General features: G+C 44.5%; 1 protein-coding gene across 5 annotated transcripts in view; it reads left to right on the forward strand.

Moving 5' to 3' along the window:
* Positions 1-18,830, forward strand: part of TEAD1 (TEA domain transcription factor 1) — a 231,676-nt gene that overhangs the window by 175,103 nt on the left and 37,743 nt on the right. For all 5 annotated transcript variants that reach the window (XM_087821739.1, XM_087821740.1, XM_087821742.1 and 2 more), the window contains 4 exons: positions 9,041-9,175; positions 10,272-10,318; positions 11,107-11,168; positions 12,135-12,259. In XM_087821739.1, the coding sequence (XP_087677865.1) occupies positions 9,041-9,175; positions 10,272-10,318; positions 11,107-11,168; positions 12,135-12,259 (369 nt within the window). The remainder of the gene's footprint in view (positions 1-9,040; positions 9,176-10,271; positions 10,319-11,106; positions 11,169-12,134; positions 12,260-18,830) is intronic.

Consider the following 18,830-nt stretch of genomic DNA (forward strand, 5'->3'; position numbering starts at 1 on the left):
ACTTCCACTGAGATACAGGGGTGTTTGGGGAACCATGAAGAACACCATCTGGTTGGAGGCATGGGTGGGAAATGCCACTGGAGGAACCTAGCAGAAGGTCCTGGATCACCCCATGGAGATGGAGGTTCACCTGTGGGTCATGGGGAGCACGTGGGGGTCATTGATATTTACTAATTTAGGGGCTGCTGCAGAGTCTGAGAGACAAGGGTGGACCAGGGTCCATCATGCATCCCTGGGGCCCAGCTAAGGGCATTCATTAGCCCTTACCACGCTCCTTGGCCGACCCCCCATTCCATTCCACTGTGACTGCTGTGTACACTTTCTTCCTCATTGTTTTAAAAGTTCTATCCTTATTAAGTCTGAAAGTGTACTCTGAAACTTTTCAATAGCAGCATTTAAAACTTAGGTTATTAAAGGTTGGGTTCTCTTAAAGTAATGGCAAGTAACTGAAGGTGCGCATTAAAATTAATTGTGAAGGTTTTGCTGTTGCTAAATTTAAAATGTAACAAAAAGTTGAAAAGTGTGGAGAAGGCTATATTCATTCATGTTTGTATCATCCGGAAATGATCATTTTCATCTTGACATATTTTTTTAAAGTTTTTTTTTAAGTGAAAGAAATCAAATGGCAAAAATTATTATTATGTTTTCTAATTCCCTTTACCCACCTTCATTTCCCAACTGATCTCAGACTCCCTCCTTCCCCATTCCTCTACCAGCAGTGTCTTTTCCTTGCCATTTATTTCCCTGAGAAAAATCAAATCCAATGAAAACTATGTCTTCTCCTTTGCCCCTGACCTAACGCTAATTTAGTGTTACCCACTGTCTACTATGAATTTGTGCTGAAGCCACTGGCACCAACATAAGACATTTTCTGTACCATTTATAGCAGCCTAAACCAAGATAGACTTGGCCAACAATTTGGAATGGCCTTGAATACAGACACGACCATAAGGGAGAGTTGCAAGGGGCAAGAAAGTCTAGGGAGTAGTAAAGTGGTCAAGAAGGGGTATGAGGAGACAAAGAATCAGGAGCAGGGACTGGAGAATAGGGAAAAGGGGTGAAGGGGTCAGCAGAGTGCAGCTGAGATTCAAGAGCCTGCTAAAGGCATAAGGAAGTGCAAGGCATTTATGACCAGAGGGCCAACATTTTGGACATTAAACATATACTTTCACTTTCATTTTAATTTTTTAAGAGACAAGTCAGAGTGCTAACTGCTGCTTGAGAGGAGAGCTTATCTTTGAGGGAGCCATTTCTCAGTGATGGGAGTGTGATATGTTTGGCCCCTGCCCAGACAAAATCCTTTTGACCCACCATTCTTCTGGTTCTCGGTGGGTTCTAGGTGACCCACGGCTTTGTAGCTAGGCCTGGTTCTGGTTATAAAGCAGAGAATGGATCCATGCAGTTACACTGTGCAAGTGGCTTATCAGTCTATGGAGCATGCATTTAGGAATTCCAAGGATGTTGGCTTAGAGATCTCTCTTGGACCTTCTGTCACCAGCTGCATCTACAGCAGTGTCACCCACACCAGTTTCATTTATTGTCTAGCATCTCTGCCTCTCCCTTTACTCACTTCAGTTGAGCAGTAAGAGGCAGCATGCTGTCTGAGAAGACTTTGGTATGGTCTGAGGACTGGCCTGAAGTTTATAAACTATTTTCTACCTTGAATTATTTCACTCACCATTAATTTATCAAAAGGTCATTTTTTTTAAGCTCCAGAGATTTATTATCCCAGCATGAAACAACACAAAATTATTCTCTGTGCATTAAGCAGTCTTTCCTTTTCTACTCAGAGTTCCTCCTTAGAGTTTCCTGCTCTGGGTCTCTATATGTCCTATTGTCCTGAGATTGTCCAGGCCCAGGGATCTCCTTTCCCTAGTAGCAGCAGAAAGGCAGTCCTTTATTTGCTGTCTTCAGGGGCTTGTGGTAGCTAAAGTCAAGCTCTGCAGACCACCACACTGTGGACCATTAACCATCTTTCTGTGAAAGTAGACCACGCATGTCTGGTCTGGGGTGTGTGTGGTGAGTGTGTGACTCAGGACAGTAGTGAGAAGACCGGGACAGTAGTCTTCACTCTGCCCTAACCTCAGCAGGAATACATCTTAGCCACCTGATGTATTCATGTCAAGCTCCGGATGTGTATTAAAGGAAAGCCTGTACTTGCTGGCATTGCATCATCCCAGTAGAGCAGAAAAAGGCCTGAGTTCCTCTGATTATGTCCAGTCGTTGGTGACTAATTTATGGGCTACATGTGCTCCCCAAGGCCATTTTCTTCATTCTCGCCCTGGTGGCCTTTGTGATTTGATTTCTGAACAGGCCATTCTTCCCAATCTGCCTTTCCTTCCAATAAGCAGAGAGCTTAAAGTTCAAATTGTTGATTTAATTCTCTTGAGGAGTTCCAGAACTTCACTGAGGCATTGCTGCAGTCCACACTGCTGAATCCTGGTTGTATCACCACTGATTCCATCCAGAAATGGGCCAGTCCACAGGGAAGATGCATTTCACTTCACCCATTGGTGTTCCTCATGGTCCTCTGAGCCACTCTGCTCTGTCAGGAGGTGGCCGTTAGCAGTACCCAAGGCAAAGAAAGCCTGGAACAGCCATGTCCTTTGTCTCAGTGCCAGTGCCAAGACACTTGGCCTTGTCGACGGATTTGGGAAATGATACATTGCCTTTCCTGGCATCTCCCAATCTTCAGGGAGTTCTTTGCATTCATGATGTGTACCCTGTCTCCTCAGCTATATTTTCATTACCTTGTTTTTAATTTTACCTAGCTAAAACTACGATTGGAGACAGTTAATTTCTCATGCCTCAGTGTGATGGAATTAGAACCTCTCAGCAGCAGTGTTGTGATGCAGAACTAGTATAAAAGAGGACTGAATACATTGATGTTTCCATGTGAACTGAGCCGGGTCTGGATTTTCTTTTTAAGGATGACAGAAACAGCCTCATTCTACATTTCTATCCCTTCTGAGAGAAATCCCATTGTTAATTGGCCTCCAGTGTAGACAATGCCTTGGTAACAGTGAGCCCCAAGATTCTGTAATCAGGGCCAGGGCTCCTAAACAATTCAGGCCTTGAGCAGGATTGAGCCTGTATGGTCGGTCCTGTAGGCCCCGTAGATTACAAGTTCACTGAATGGCTAGGCTGCTGGCACTGTGCAGAGTGTTTGATGCAATTCTTAGAGCAGTCCTGAAAGTGGATGTTGTTACCCTCACCTTATATGTGGAGAAACAGAGTCTCTGAATGGCTAACTGACTTGCCCAGGGTCACAATTCTGATTCAAGGGCTATCTAGCACCAAAGCCCAGACTCTTTGCATGATGTCATGGTGCCTCCCTAGAGAGTATTGGTCAAGGATGAGGGTTCCTTCCCTTGGTTTGAGATGCTTTTGCATTGTCTCCCCTCAACAGAGCCCATTTTTCATTGTGTCTGGATGTTTGGATTAAGCAGAGGTGAGTGGCAGGAGTTGTTATTCAGTCTGGAGCTAAACTTGAGCCTGCCACCTGCTTGGGTTCCTCTGGCTTTTCAGGGGAAATTTACCCCCTGCCTCTTGCTGTCACCTCTGAAGGGAAAGGGGGCTAAGGTCAGAAGTGTGCCTTCTCCCTAACACCCAGACCTGTCATTAGCTGATCTGAATCCCAGGCTTCCTGGTGGAGAATCATCAGGCATACCTACAAATCACTTGGATCCTCAGCTACAATCCTTAGTGATGCTCAACCCCACATAGAATGGAAGGAAACACTATTGACAATTATAAAATACTAAATATAGCTCAGTACATTTAAAAATGAACAATAGTAAAAGCCTTGAAACATTTTTCCTTTGATGTGAATGGAGTCTTTGGCATTTGGAAATACAATAAGATGAATTAATTGCTCCTCATTACATGGCAAGTCAGGGGAGGTATGAATGTGCCTTCTCTCCTCGGCATTAGCTGTTGCCTGACCGAAATAGCCCCCTTTTGTATTTACTCCTGCTTTCTCTAATAATAAGCAAATTGGAGGTCATGGCTATAAGAATTCAAGTGCCCTTCATCCTTTCTCCAAAACCTTCATAGAGTTTTGTGACGTTTATCTGCTCAGGGGCTACTGCTAATAATTGCAGAGGTCATGTGAATTCACATAGTGCAAGATTAGAAGTAGCATCTGCAAAATTACTTCTTAGGAAAGTATTCTGTGTTTTATCTTTTTCTGCAAAAGTGATTTTGCAAGCAAATTGCTGTCTTTCCTCTCTTGCACTATATTTTTATATTGCTGGAAAAAGTATATTTGGGGAAAAACATTTAATAGCTATCAAGGGTTTTTGAATCCATGGTCTTTTTTTTAATGTGTTTTTCCTGATATATTGGTAGACTTCGATCTGAATAAATTAGATTGGAGTCTTTAAATTCTGAAGTGATGGCCCCTGAATAAACTGTTTGGAATATATTGGTTTAGTAGGCTGTTCATTAAAATTCCATTTATGACAACTATAATATTGTACATGCAAGCCTGTGACCTTTGTGCATTATCTTTACTATTTGTTTATGATTAATGCCTACGAATTATGACATAATTGATTCCCCCAGAATAATCAGAAGCTGGAGAAGCAAAGGAGAAAGAAACTGATAGAAAGAAACTATCCAGAAACTGATTCATAGCATGTCCTTGATTTTGAAGAGCACACCATTGCAGCTATGTGCATTTGGGATGCGGCTGCCTTCCTGTCATGTATATTACATGTGGACATTTCCCAAACATTGTGTACTTTCAACCAGTAAAAGGAGGCAGTCAGCTGAACCCAGAGTTGTAGCAGCAGCCTTGCTCTGCTTCATGAAATATGAAAGTCTGTTTACTTAGTAACAATAACACTGTGAAAGGCTTGGGGCTGAGGAGTTTATGCATGACACATCCTTCTGGACCCCATGTGGCCAAGGCAGTGAGGCCATTGATGCCTTGGTGTGCCAGAAATTGGACAGGGAGGAGAGCTTAGTGGGTACTGAGACATGCACCTCAAGTTCATCTGCCCTCATTCTCAGGTCAGAATTTGTTCTTAGCAACCTATCAACAGTCTTAGACCCATGTTGCCTGCTTTATAAACATTTTTTACAATTCAGGTCATGGACTTGAGTTAGGGTTCAGTTGGAAAAGAAGAGTTGCCTTTTCTTACTAATCTCAGGGGTAGATGGACTTAAAACCAGTAATAAGGAGTCAGTGTGAAGTTGTCCAAGCTTTTTCCTAGGATACATTTGTCCTGTCCTTTTTGTGCATGCTCATATGTACACATACACACTCAGTGTTTCCTGTAACCTAAGACATCATTGATGGTAACTCAGTATTGACTTAAAACAGTTTTTCAAGAGAAAACAGTATGCTCATCCTTTGTAAATCTCATCCACATCTCAGAAATTTTAGTATGAAGACATTTTAGAATAAAATCAATATGGTATACAAAAGTAACATATATTTTTTAATTTACTTAAGCTCCAGTATTTGAGTAGATTTGTGATATGCCTTCCCTCTTTAGTCTGAGGATATGAGTGGTGAGGATAGAGGGGAATGTTTAAAAGCCCAGATATTAGACTAGAGTGACACAGAGAAGCAATTTACTCAGGTCTGACACTTATAGTTATAATTTCTTCAAAGCCAGGCATGTATCTCTGGGCTGAAAATGACAATTTACAGATCCCTCCATTGAAATCTCTCAGCTTGGCATCCTTCCTCACTCCCATTTCAGGATAAGTGGATCTACGGCCAGGCTCTCAGTTCTGATTTTGAGATCTCCCTGGTGGTGCTTATTATCTGCAGGGTTACTTTAGATTTTAAACAACAACAACAAAAAATGTAATTCTTTTAATTTTTAAATGTATATCATATATAAAGGAGAGCTGTTATAAAATTAAATGAGTAGTCAGAGCGTGTCCACTACAAAAGGTAGGAAATCACTGGTATAGACATTTTAGTCCATTTGCAGAAAATTGCCTATTCTCAAGTAGGTAGGTCAAGTGCAGAAAGAACCTCTACTTCAGATACAATTTCCTCTCCACACTTGGCTTTCTCTCTATTAGAATAGGTGGCCAAGCACTACCCAAATTTTAACATTCTGCTGTCTTTTCACTAGCAGTTTTTTGGCTATATGTATTAAGATCTATTTGCTTATGCTAGAACTCACACTCATAGCTACAACTTTAGAAACAGAAGGACTTCAGAGAATCAAAATAAACCTTTATTTTGTAGAAAATTGGAGAGTGTTAAATGACTTGCCCAAGGTAATGCAAGCCATTAACGTCAGGCAGAGGCAGATTCAGATACAGGTCTCCAGACTCCTCTGCAAGGATGCCTTTTCCTGGCACAGAGCAAGTTGGTGTGATGGAAGCATTTGATTTGCTCTCCTGCTTCTGAACTTTTGTTTTCATTCAGGTACCTCATGGAATACTGGGTAATAAGACAGTCAAACGTTTTATTCAACAAAAGAAAAAGACCATGTTCTGAAGCTGCATGACATAAACAGCAAAGCCAGTGACATTTCTCCTTTCCTCATTGACTGACTTCCCTGTTAAACAAGAAGTATTGAACTTTCCTGAACATTCTGAGGAAATTTTTAATGAGCCTAGCAAAGGGAAACATCTCGAGCTACTCTAATAGAGTAAGAGTGGGCTATGGAGATACAGGGAACTCATTTCCACTTGGACCTGGGGTTTCAATTTGTGAGTTACTCCACCCAAGTGTACACAAACGCTGTCTGTATTTAGGCGAGCAGAATTGACTATACAGATGTTCACAGTGACCGTGTACATCCCCCAAGAGTTGTTCCATGGGGCTTGGGAGCTGGAGCCCAAAGTGACTGTTCCAAAGAGAAACAAAGAATTTATATTCTTGACATAAAAGGTCCTCTTGACAGAGAAGGGAGTAAGCGTGGCTGGAGCCATGTTTTCTGTTTGGTATACCTAGATGACCCTCTGAAAGGATAATGGGGTAGGTAGCAGGTGAGACCACAAGACCAGCTAAGAGTAGATTGACTGGTGCTGAGATCTGTGTGTGTTAGGCTCAGTTTGGCTTTGGGGCATTTGCACACACCCAGTCATTTTATCATAAAATTCCACGGACTTCAAGATTTGTCTTGTTTAAGGACATCTTAGTATCTGAAATGTTTCAGGTGTTTTTTTAAAAAGTTACCAGAAGTGACTAGCTCTAGGTGAGAGCATTCGGCAGATAAACAAATGTAACTTCAACCCTGAAGAAGAATAATATCTGACCAGAGGTGGCAAAAGCCTCCTCTAGTCACCCGTGGTCCTTCTGTTGGGGACCAGTAACCCTGCAAGCTTGCAGGGCCCTCTCGGTCTCATTCAGCTGTAGCACATGGCCGTGCAGATGTTCACAGTGGCTATGTACATCCTTGAAGAGCTGTTCCATGGGGCTCATTATTTTTTCAGTTAAAAGTCAAAGAAATAGATAAAATATTACAAAAACTTATGCAAGTGTTAGGCTCTTTTTCAAGGGCTAATATAAATTTTTTGAAAACTCACATGGTATTCCTGGCAGTTATGGGGCAAAGTGGTGTCTATACCACTTTTGGGAGCACCTAATTGGTTTTTCTTAGAAGCCCCTAGTACCTTCTTGTAGGTCTTTTTTTTTTTTTCAACTTCTCCTTTTGCCCTTGCCTTTGGTACCTCAGCATGTTTATTCATCACCTGTGGGTAAATCTGTAAACAGTGAAGCCACCTCTCTGCTGGTACTCAGTGTCTTACCCAAAGCTTCCCTTGACTTTTATTCACTGTCTAAACTCTGAATGGCAGCTGTGGAAGGTGCTCTTTTTATTTTGATGTCACCATCTTGTTCCCACTTTCATGGATTCTGGGGCCAGGTAGATTTATAGACTTCCTACTAGCAGCCAGGGACCGTGACATGCTTAACCAGCATGAAACCCTGCCTGCCCCCCTGGGGCCTGTCCCCACCAGGGCTGTGGCCATTTCTCCCATCTCTACCGGAGAAGCCACAGAACCAGCTTGGAGGAGTAGGAGGTAGTTTTTGATGGTTGAAATTGTTGGTAATTGCCCTTCTAGATAGTTATGTGGGTCATACATTCCTCCAAAAATGTGGGGGGGAAAAAACCCACCCACACTCCTACCCATTTTATTATACCCAGTATTGTGTGTTTATATACATATATATTTTTTAACTGAAGAAGAAAAATAACCCTGCCTTTGTACGCAATCCTTTTAACAAATTGTTTATTGTTGTATCCAGGTGACAAGCATGGTAAGTATTTTCACCAAATTGAGTATTCTGTATTTTAGCTGTGCTTGGCAGACTTTTTGGCTAGCTTTGTGTTATCAGCCTTGGCTTTTCTAGAAAAGATCCATTTAGGAAAACAAGAAACTACTTACCTGGTAGCATCCCCTGTGTCCTCAGCTAAAGAAGGAATCCATGTAGCCTTTGACTCACGGCGGGGATACTTCAGAGAGCATGTGCCCTGCCAGCATGCTGCTTGGCCCGTCAGCCACCGCCCCGCCCGCCCCACTGCTTCTGAGCCTCCCCACCAGGCATCTGCCAGGGCGTCCAGGTCTCGCATAACTCCAGCATCTCCTGGGACTGTGGCCCCTTGATCATGCACACAGTCAGGGCCTCCTCACGCTCTGGATGGTCCTACCCCAGATCCACAACTACCACCACCCCACACCAGCCCCATCTATATGCTTAAAAGAAGGACCTTTTTTAACTTGACTGTGTTAAGTAATTGGAGAAATCGCCCTTTGGAAGCTGGAAAAATAAATATATTGTCCACTCTTCTCAGAGGCTTCCCATTCTGTTGGAAAACAGATTAACAACAACAAAAATTTTTTTTTAAACCTTGCTACTGGGCATTCTCAGTAAATGTTCCGAGTTGCAGTAGGTTCAGTGTGTTGTAGCCTTCTGGCTGTGTTTATTTATCCATGCATGTTTGCTTTTTCGGCCTCTTTTGTGGCTCTGTATTTTAGTCCATGTGCTCGTGGCTGTGCCTGTGTGAGCTGCCTGGTAGCCATGCATTATGTATTAAGTCTGTGTGTCGCTGTCACCTTCAAGGATCAGACTGCCAAGGATAAGGCCCTTCAGCACATGGCCGCCATGTCGTCAGCCCAGATCGTCTCGGCCACTGCCATTCACAACAAGCTGGGGCTGCCTGGGATTCCACGCCCCACCTTCCCAGGGGCGCCGGGGGTGAGTCACAGGCTGTGCCCATAAACAATGGCCCTAGGGCCACAGGGTCACCATGGGCCAGCTTGAAGCTGGCTACCTGGCACTTCTTATGATTGGGTCAGGTGTAAGAGAACCACCTTGTGGTGAACTGATGGTGGGTGCAAAAAGGTGAAAGAAATAAAGGGAGGGCGACATGGAGTAAGGGAGAGACTGGAGCAGAGGGAGCCTTAGTCCCTGAAGACATTGAATTAGGTGTCACTTTTCTGGTGCCCTCTGGGCTGCATCTGTGTCTTTTGCTCTTTTTTTTAGCCCTTCATCCTGTGTCCTCAGGGTCACTTTATGGCAGCTAGCCCCTAAAGGGACAAAGAATTCTATTAACATTTTCATTTTATACCTACCAAGGGCTGAGAAGCTAAATGTTATGGCCCCATTTAATCTTCCTAATAATCTTAAATGCCTTGTTATTGCCATTTTGCAGAAGAGAAAACTGAGATTACTTAGTAATAAGACAGGAGCCTGTGTAACGTGATCATAATTACATGGATAGTGGTGTCAGAACTCAAACCCAGGGCTTTGTGACTTCCTTTACACAGTGCTGCCTCCAGTGGGGACGGGGGAGGGGTTGGCAGGTACCAAAAGCCTCAGGAAGATTCACAGCAAAGTAGGTGCACTGCTATTTGGAGCTTCTGGCTGGGCCCTCGGGGCTATGAGCCCAGGTGGCAGAGTGTTACACAGGGAGCGGTTCAGAATGGAGGCGGGGAAAGAAGGGTGGGTGGGTGGGTGCATGGATAAGAGCAGTCAGATGAAATATTCATGAGCGCTCTGCAGTGCACCCAGGTCACTGCCAGGTGTCAGGAGAACACTGAAGCTGCTGCCTGACCCTGCACTCAGAGATTATCTCGAAGAGGAGCTAGAGGGAGCCCTGGGTTGCCAGGCCAAGGGCATAGGTTGCAATTTTGTGTGCAGCAGTGACCACATCTGCATTTAGGGAGGGTCACTGCCGCTGGTGGATGGTCTGAACCCACTGTCTTTAGCAGGGGCTGCAATGCTTACACGTCCTGAACTATGCTTTGAAGTGAACTCATAATCCTGAAACCTCTTGCATTTTGCCTTCCAGTTCTGGCCGGGAATGATACAAACAGGGCAACCGGGATCCTCACAAGAGTAAGTCTGAGGAGGGGCAGCACTGACAAGGGCCTGGGCATAGCCCACCCTGGGTAGTGGGGTAGTGTGTTCCTGGGACTAGACTGCTTCGGAGCTTGGAGGGGGAAGATTTAACCTGATTTCACCAAAGTTGTTCCCCATTGTTACTTACTGGAAGCCAGTAGCAGGAAAGAGACTGCTCAGATCCTAGAGACATGTAAACACCTCACTCCCACTTTAAGCTTAGTGGTCATCTAGCTCAAAACAGGAAGAGGATTCTAGTCCTTTCAGGTCTCTGAAGGCAAAGCCTAAGGTCTTCTGAGAAGTGCCTGCCTAAGAGAGAGGGCACTGGGGTGATTCTGCAGCCCATTCTTTTCTCGCTTTCCCTGTGGTGTGGCAGTGAATAGAAAATCCCACTGATGCTTTGAGGGCCAAGGTAGCAAGCTCAGTATGAGCTATTTAGCCTAGAGAAGGAGAGCCTGAAGCATGCCCCAAACCTTGCCTGAAACTGGTGACCACTAACCTCGGCCTCTACAGAGATGAGAAGTTCAAAGGTAGATGTCCAGCTCATCCCACTGAACTGGCATGAAGCAGGTGCCAAGACCCTAGCAGCCTGGCCCCTCTCAGTTGAAGAGAGTAACCCTCTCAATCTTGATGGAGCTCTGCCTGGGCTGTGCTCCCACCTGCAGGCAGGGAACCTCACAGTGAGGAGAACCACAGGTTGGTCCCTAGCCCTGGGAGGTCAAGGCCAGAACTGAGAAGCCGTTGCTCCAGCCACCATTTCTCACTCTCCATCCTTCTGTCCCCAGCGTCAAGCCCTTCGTGCAGCAGGCCTACCCCATCCAGCCAGCAGTCACAGCACCCATTCCAGGTGAGTCTCCATGGGGCTCCCTCTCCCTCTGTTCCACAGCTTCATGTGTCCCCTGACTTGCAGAGCCATGGGTGCCCCCTCTATACCCCCAACTTGCTTAAGGCAGGGGTTAGCCTGGAGCTTAGGAGGGTCACAGGGGTGTTCCCTCCCAGTTCCCCAATTCCTCTCAATCAACCCATGAGAACTCTTCGGACGCATTTTTAAGGAAACAGGAAGCCTGGTCACTTTCACTCGGCACCCTGGTCATCCTTGGAAGGGGAAGTTGCTACAGTTCCTTCCTCATCATTAACAGGCAGAATTGAGCAATCCAAGTCCTGAGGGCACATGGGATTATTCATCCTTTCTTAGATAAGTAGGTTTCAGTTCCTTAGAGGAGAGCTGACAGGGAAGCCCAAACTAGAAAACATGTATCTGTTCACACACACACAAACACACATAAACACGCGCGCACACACGTTGAATTACCCAGTGGAGCCGCTCTCCGTCACAGAGTCCCCAACCTGAAATGCCCTCTGCTCCACTACCATGGAGCATTCTTAGAGAGTATTCTATAGTGCTGGTGACTGCAGTCTGAAGACGGGAAGTGGAGAAACACAAGAAGTGTCTGGCCCGTGCCAGCCTCCCAGGAGATCTTTGCCAGCATTCATTTCTGCTCCTCAGTCAGTCTCTCCCTGGTCCCCAGCTCAGCCCCTTTGTCCAGGATAGGCATCCTCATGCCACAGCCCGTAGCACAACTGAAGTGGGCTTTACGTGGAGCCATACGCATCGTGCTTTTCCAGGACGCTGCCTCTGAGGTCCTCGGCCAGAATCTCACCCCTACCTCACTTAGTTCCACAAGACACTGGTAGAACAGGCTGTTGGCCTTTCCTCCTGGGTCATCCGTTTTGTAGGGCCCCACCCCAGTATTGGCCTGAGGCCCAAGGGGAGGCAGATGGCCAGCATTAAAGGTGACGATTGATCTTTCAGGGTTTGAGCCTGCGTCAGCCCCAGCTCCCTCAGTTCCTGCCTGGCAGGGTCGGTCCATTGGCACAACCAAACTTCGCCTGGTGGAATTTTCCGCTTTCCTCGAACAGCAGCGAGACCCGGACTCGGTGAGTGTGCTCAGAGAGGTGCCTCAAATCTGGAATCAGCTGTCTATTCTGTTCCCTTTCTCGATCCTTTCCCCTGCCCTCCCACCTGATAGATAACCCAAGTGAACATGGGCCTGGGTAGGCATAGCAAAGCCGCCTTTCAGTCAAGTGAAAGGTATTTCCATTGACAAATGTGTAGGACTTAGAGCTGAAAGTTTATGGATGCTTTGGACCTGAAACTTCAGGGAAAACTGGCACTGAAGGGGGGGAGGACCTTAATAAGCTCTTGCATTTGATAAAATTGAACATTATTGAGCCTTGCCACATGACTGGGACTAGGCAAAGCTGTTTGTACATACAGTCAGATTTTACCCTCACCACAACCTTATAGGGTAGGTACTGTCTGATAGATGAAGAAACGGAGGTTAAGTAATTTTCCTGAAGTCACATAGTTAACAGCTGATAGGTTAGAGATTCAAACTTAGGTCTTTAAAACTCAAGCCTAAACATTCAGTCATTATTCTGTACTGCTTCTCCAAGTCTACGTGTTTGCAAAATAGCCAGTTATCTCCTTAAGGAGAAGTAACAAGATGGCACTTTAACAATTTGAGGTCAAATGCAGTGCATCATAATATAAATACCAGTAAGGCTGGCATCTGGACTCTATTTGTTGTCTCCCCCACCCCATTGCGGCTCATCATCCCCTTGTTTCCCAGCCGGGTCCATCATTTTCCATACATATGTGAGCCTCCCACCCAGCAAGCCCAAGACCCTTTTCTCACTCCTAGTCCTCTGCTGTGAGTATGAGCACTGCGTGTGTGTGGGGGCAAGTCTGAGGCAAACACTGAAAAAATCGTGAGTTTGTCTTTGGGAATCCTCACCAACTCCTCCCCATATTCTCTGTCTCACCCACCTGGGGATCTCCAGGGCCACCAAAAGCACATGGGCGCTGTGTTGTCTGTGTGTCTGCTGCCTTGCTGTCGTTCTGTTATCAGGAAAACGTGTCATGAGTGATTTCACCATCTGTTGTAAATAACTCAGATACGGAACAATTGCAGCTGACCTCTCCTGGGAGTATTTGCACTTGAGCTTGGTGGAAAGCCTCTGGTGATAGGATGGGGGAGACACCCTGGGCAGAGGGGCTTCTACCAGCTACCACCAGAGCAGAGACTCAGGGGAAGCCAGTGTAGCTTACTGACATTTTTTTCTATGAGTTGTGAATTCTGGGAGCTGGTAGGAAAATAGAGCCTGCTCCAAAATTAGGGAAAACTTTATGTAAATTAGATCATTGGGTCTCTCCAGGCAGGCATAGGAAAATAAGGCCATTAAAAACTGAAGAGAAAGCCAGCTGGGTCACTCTTCTCAAGTGAGCGGTTTTACAAGGGAGAGTGATGGTGATGACTTAAATCCCTATCTGGGGGCATTGAAACGAACAAGAGTACCTTCCCTATTCTAGGCTGCCACTTCCTTCTGAGAAGTGTAGATGATTCTTTGGCTGAAGGCTTACTTTGGCCCAGATGATGTTTTTGCTTTCCGAAACTTGTGTTTGTGTAACACCTCATTGCCTACACTGTGCTTTGTCATTGATCATTTCCTTCTGTCCTCATAGTGCCAATGAGCTAGATTCTGTTTCCCCATTTTATAGGTGAAGAAACTGAGGCCCAAACTCATTAAATGACTTGCTGAAAATATTTAAGCAATAAGTAGAGGGACCAGGAGCCAAAATCTCTTTCAATATACTCTTAAATTTTTTATTTATGGATTGATATTGAGAGAGAGATATAGATTTGTTGTTCCTCTTATTTATGCATTCATTGGTTGATTCTTGTATGTGCCCTGACTGGGGATTTGGACCCACAAGTTTGGCGTATCGGAACAACCTCTAACCAACTGAGCTACCCGGCCGGGGCTCAGTATACTCTTACACCACCGATTATGAAGATCTCTTGAATTGTATATTCAGTCTTCGTATCTACTATGTGAGCAAATCGCTCTTTTGCTTGTGACGATTTTTTTTTTTTTTAACCTGCAAATAAAACTCCAAGACATTGGGAAGCAAAAGTCCCAAGATGGCAGTTGTTTCCCTGGTAAAAAGGTTGTACAATGTTTTATCACAATAAAAATATATATTTTTTTTAATTAAAAAGCCTATGGCAGCCCCTCATTGTGACCATCTTCATCAGTTATGGACCTTTACAGCCCAGAATGCTTTTTCTACTGTGGTTAGTGTTGTTGAGCTTCACCTTGTGAATCACTGATGGACCCTTTCAGTCTATTCTGTAATCATTTCTGAGCACCTGCATGTGCAAGGCGCTGTACTGAGAAGGGGCCTGGTGCTACAGACAGCCGTTCTTCATCTGCTCTTGCGGAGTATAACATCTAGTGAGGAGACATGCTTGAAGCAGTAATCACACAAGAGGTCATTGCAGCCCTGGCTGGTGTGGCTTAGTTGGATGGGTGTTGTCCTGTGCACCAAAATATTGTCAGTTCGATTCCCAGTCAGAACACATGCCTATGTTGTGGGCTTGTTAGAGAGGAGGAGGCAGCCAATTGATGTTTTACTCTCACATCGATGTTTCTCTCTTTCTCCCTTCCTCTCTCTCTCAAAATCAATTTAAAAGTAAATATAAAAATAAATAAAGTGATCTTCAAAAAAAAAGAGGCCATTGTGAAGTGCGGTGAGTGCTGTGAGGGAAGAATATAGAAAGCTGTGAGTGATGAACAGGGAGCAGGCAGGCTTCCTTGAGGAGTAACCCTTACGCTGAGGGGTAGAGGATTGCTGTGGACTGGGGAAGAATGAGGGGGAACATCCCAGAAGGGATGACCTGAGGTGTGGAAGCAATAAGTGAAAGTTGGTGGATAGTTTTAAAGGCAGGGCCCACAAGTACTTGGAATAGAGTCCAGAGATAATGTTTCATGTACACTCAGGATTACACTTAATAATCTGAATGGTTCGACTGGATTGGCCTTTCCCTCATGAATGAAAAGGCTTGGCTCTGTAGCTTGGACCATAATACATGAGTTCAACAGTCCTGAAACAAATGGAAGGCCTGGTATGAGTCAACATTCTTGGGCCTCTTGAAAAACTAATTATATTTTAGGGGGCCCAAGATGGGGACTGAGAGAAAATGGAATTTAATCAACAAATCCTTTTTAAACACTACTTGCCTATTTCAGGTGTTAGGGGTTCAACAGCAAAGGAAACTAAGTCCTTATTCTAATGGAGCCTCCACCTAGTAGAGAAGGCAAATAGTAAGCACCCAAACAGGTACACACATGCACACACACACACAGAATGTGAGGGGTGCTAAGTGCTTATGTGGGATAACGATCCTTTTGCACAGTTGAAAATTAAATTGCTCTTTAGATTTAAAAAGTATAATTTCAGAAAATGTCTTATATATGTTGATGTTTTAAGCTTGTTGTATTATGATTTTAAGTTATGTCTACCAGATAATGCCAACCAAAACTGTACCACTATTCTGAAATTATTTTACTAAATCGTAACATCAGTCTCACTTGTTAATGTCACTTCTAATATTCCTGTGTTACAAACCCTTATTTTGCAGTGATACACAAGTGAGTTTAATGTGTATAAATGAATTCATGGCAGTTTGTGAATGGTACATGTATTTTATTTTAGTGAAAATGCGAGGGTCCAAAAAGAGGGTTCTTGTGCTAGAGGAAGCGGGGGACCCTTGGGAAAAAGGGTGATTGATGAATTGAAGTAGGGGAGAATTAACAAGATTATTTAAAGCACTTTGACGGTGTCTCAAGCACCAGCGTGTTGGATTATATAATAATGTGCTTTATTTTGCAAACATGAGGTGCTGTTACAATGAATGTATAATGACATTATAGGACCAAGGTCACACTGAAAAACTTGCAGTGTGTGAACGGTTTCTTTGGCTCTCAGACTTTAATTTTACTATATTTTTGTTCCAACTATAGGAAAATTTAAAGTCACCCAATTCATGTGGGACATTTAAATGAATGTGGATATAGTATACTTAAAAATTTAACATCAAACATTAAGCACGTTAATTTGATAAGGAAGCCAACAAGGTGACAAATAATTAAAGGTCCCCAAACAGATTCAGCTCTGTGTTTGGAGCCTATATCTTTGTCTCCATAAAGGCATGCACACACACTTCTGCCTACTTCTCTGTAATGGCTTAGGCTCATTGGAATCATGGGGTTATAGATACTGCTGGTAAAAAGCCAATCAATCAATTAATCAGTGAGCTGGGAGCAGTGCTAACTATTTTTCCTTAGTGATTTCCTCTGTCCTCATCACAGCCTGATGAGGTAGGTAATTCTATTCCATTCTATAGAAGAGGCTTGGAGAGATTGCTGTCTTGCTGGCAGTCAATGGTTGTGGCCAGGTTTGAACCTTGTGGCTGTATTGTTTCCCAGCAATAAGGCATGAGCAACAGCCAAGAGGAGAACCTAGTTTGCCTCGGTCCAGGGTAGCCTCCTTTAGTTACCACTGTTGTAGAAATTCACTCTTCAGTCTACCACATAGGCCTTCATTGCCACCACTGAAGACTTCCTCATAGTAATAGTACCAGCAGTAGTACCATCTGTGGAGATAGCCAAAACTGTGCATGGTCTTATTTAATGCTGTGACATGGCCTGCCCAGTGTTAGGCAGCCAGCTGACGTTGGAAATGGGGTTCTGATCCAGGTTTGCTGATTCCACACCCTGAGACTGTAACCAAAGAGTGTGTGGCCCGTTTGTACCCAGTGAGTAGCCTGTTTTGTAGCTGATAGCTGACTGTAATCTATGAGGCGCTAAAGGCAGAATAATCTGGGGGATGAGCGCCCCCTGCTGGCATTGCATCAAGTATGAGCCAGATGGCAGCGTTTCCCCAAATTGGTTGTTTATGTTGGTGGAGAACCAGCAAGCCAGCCCCTGTGTTACCTTTGGCTCCATTAGAAGCTAAGAGAAAAACAGCAGAGGGTGAAGAAAGGAAGATCTAAAAAACTAAGACTATTTTAGAAGTGGTTAGTAGTGTTTGGAAATACACTTTCTACATGATTTCAGTGTCGCATATCAAAGGACTTCAAATGTTAAGTGTATGATCCTCCTCCCGTGGTGGGTTATTTAAAAGTGCCTCACCTGTAATCAAGGTCCAGTTCCTGGGCACTGAGTTAGGCAGCTGCTGATTGAGGCGGATGAAAACCTGGCCTTGCTGAGCGGTAAGTTGAATCCTGTGTGCGCACGGGGAGTGGTTTTCCTGATAAAGCTTAGTGGAATTCCTCCACCCCCACCCTGAGACATGGCAGGTTCCTCCAGCCCCCCACAGCTCAGCCACATCCTGCCCCACGTCTGGCAAACCCGTCTCTGCAGACTTCCCAGGCACCAGGCTGTATGTTTTTAATGCCTGTCATGGTCTAGATGCCAGAATAAGCAGGACTGTGTGCAGGAAGAGTGTGTGTGAGGATTGAGTTAGGTAGGTGTTACCCAGCCAGAGAAGGGAGAACTTCGGGATGGACAAGGAGATTGTCTCTTTAGATTTTGAAAAAGCACTGTCTTGCCAAAGAAGGAGAAAAGTTCCACTATGTGGTACGGTACAAACCTGAACAGGGAAGGCACACCCAGCTCCTAACAAACACCTTGATATATTATAGCAATAATGATAATCGCCGGCGCTTACTGAGCTGTGTTATAAACACTGTATGCCAAGCATTTTGACACAGGTACTGTTCTTATATCCAGTCTTTCGGGAATGGAGGCTCAGAAACATTAAGGTACATTATCAAGATCTACTGCCAGGAAGGGGCCGTGCCAAGGTTTGGCCCCACTCTGTATTCTTAACCACTTCACTGTAGTTTTGGAGAAATCAAAAAAAGTATTCAGAGGTAAAAACAGATGCCTTCCAAAGTTTGAGCTCCCCCAGCACAGGCTGCATGCCGCAGGGCCCTTCGCACTGGGGCAAGGTTTGGGCTGAGTTTTCTCTAAGCTCTTTTCCCAGCCTGCAGTTTTGTGAGTCTTCTCAGGGTTTGGGGCAAGGCACGAGAGAAGGCAGGAATGTTCCCACTTGGACCGTAGAACATATCTCCTATCATGTTCTTGTGACTACACATTCGTTCTAGTTGAAGGAGAAAGCTGGTATCGGAATTCTTACCAGCAGTGTGAGATTTGGGGCAAGCTGGTGGAGTGGGCATCATAGGACCACTCTCACTGTATTGCTGTGACAATCACAGTTAGCAGCATCCCTGGACCTATTGAATGCTCCACATGTGTTCTGAACCTGAATGTCTTTTAGAAATGTAGCAGGAAATTGGGCCAGACAGATGGAGGGATCTGGCTTGGGAAGATCTGCTCACCAGGTGTTTTGGACTCGATCGAAACTCAGATGGGAGCCAGAATATTTTTAAATTAATTATTTATTTGAGTAGGTAGTAAATTCATGTGGTTAAAAATCTAAAAACATAAAAGAATGGAGACTTCACTACCTTTTAATTCCTATCCCGCCCCAACTATGTTACTAGTTTCTTGTGAATCTTCCCAGAGATTTCAATACATACACAGCATAATATGAACATATATTTCCCAACCTCGCGCTCCTTTTTAAAGAGATGTGATC

This window comes from Miniopterus natalensis, chromosome 11 (genome assembly GCF_054644295.1).
Source record: "Miniopterus natalensis isolate mMinNat1 chromosome 11, mMinNat1.hap1, whole genome shotgun sequence".
Taxonomy (NCBI): domain Eukaryota; kingdom Metazoa; phylum Chordata; class Mammalia; order Chiroptera; family Miniopteridae; genus Miniopterus; species Miniopterus natalensis.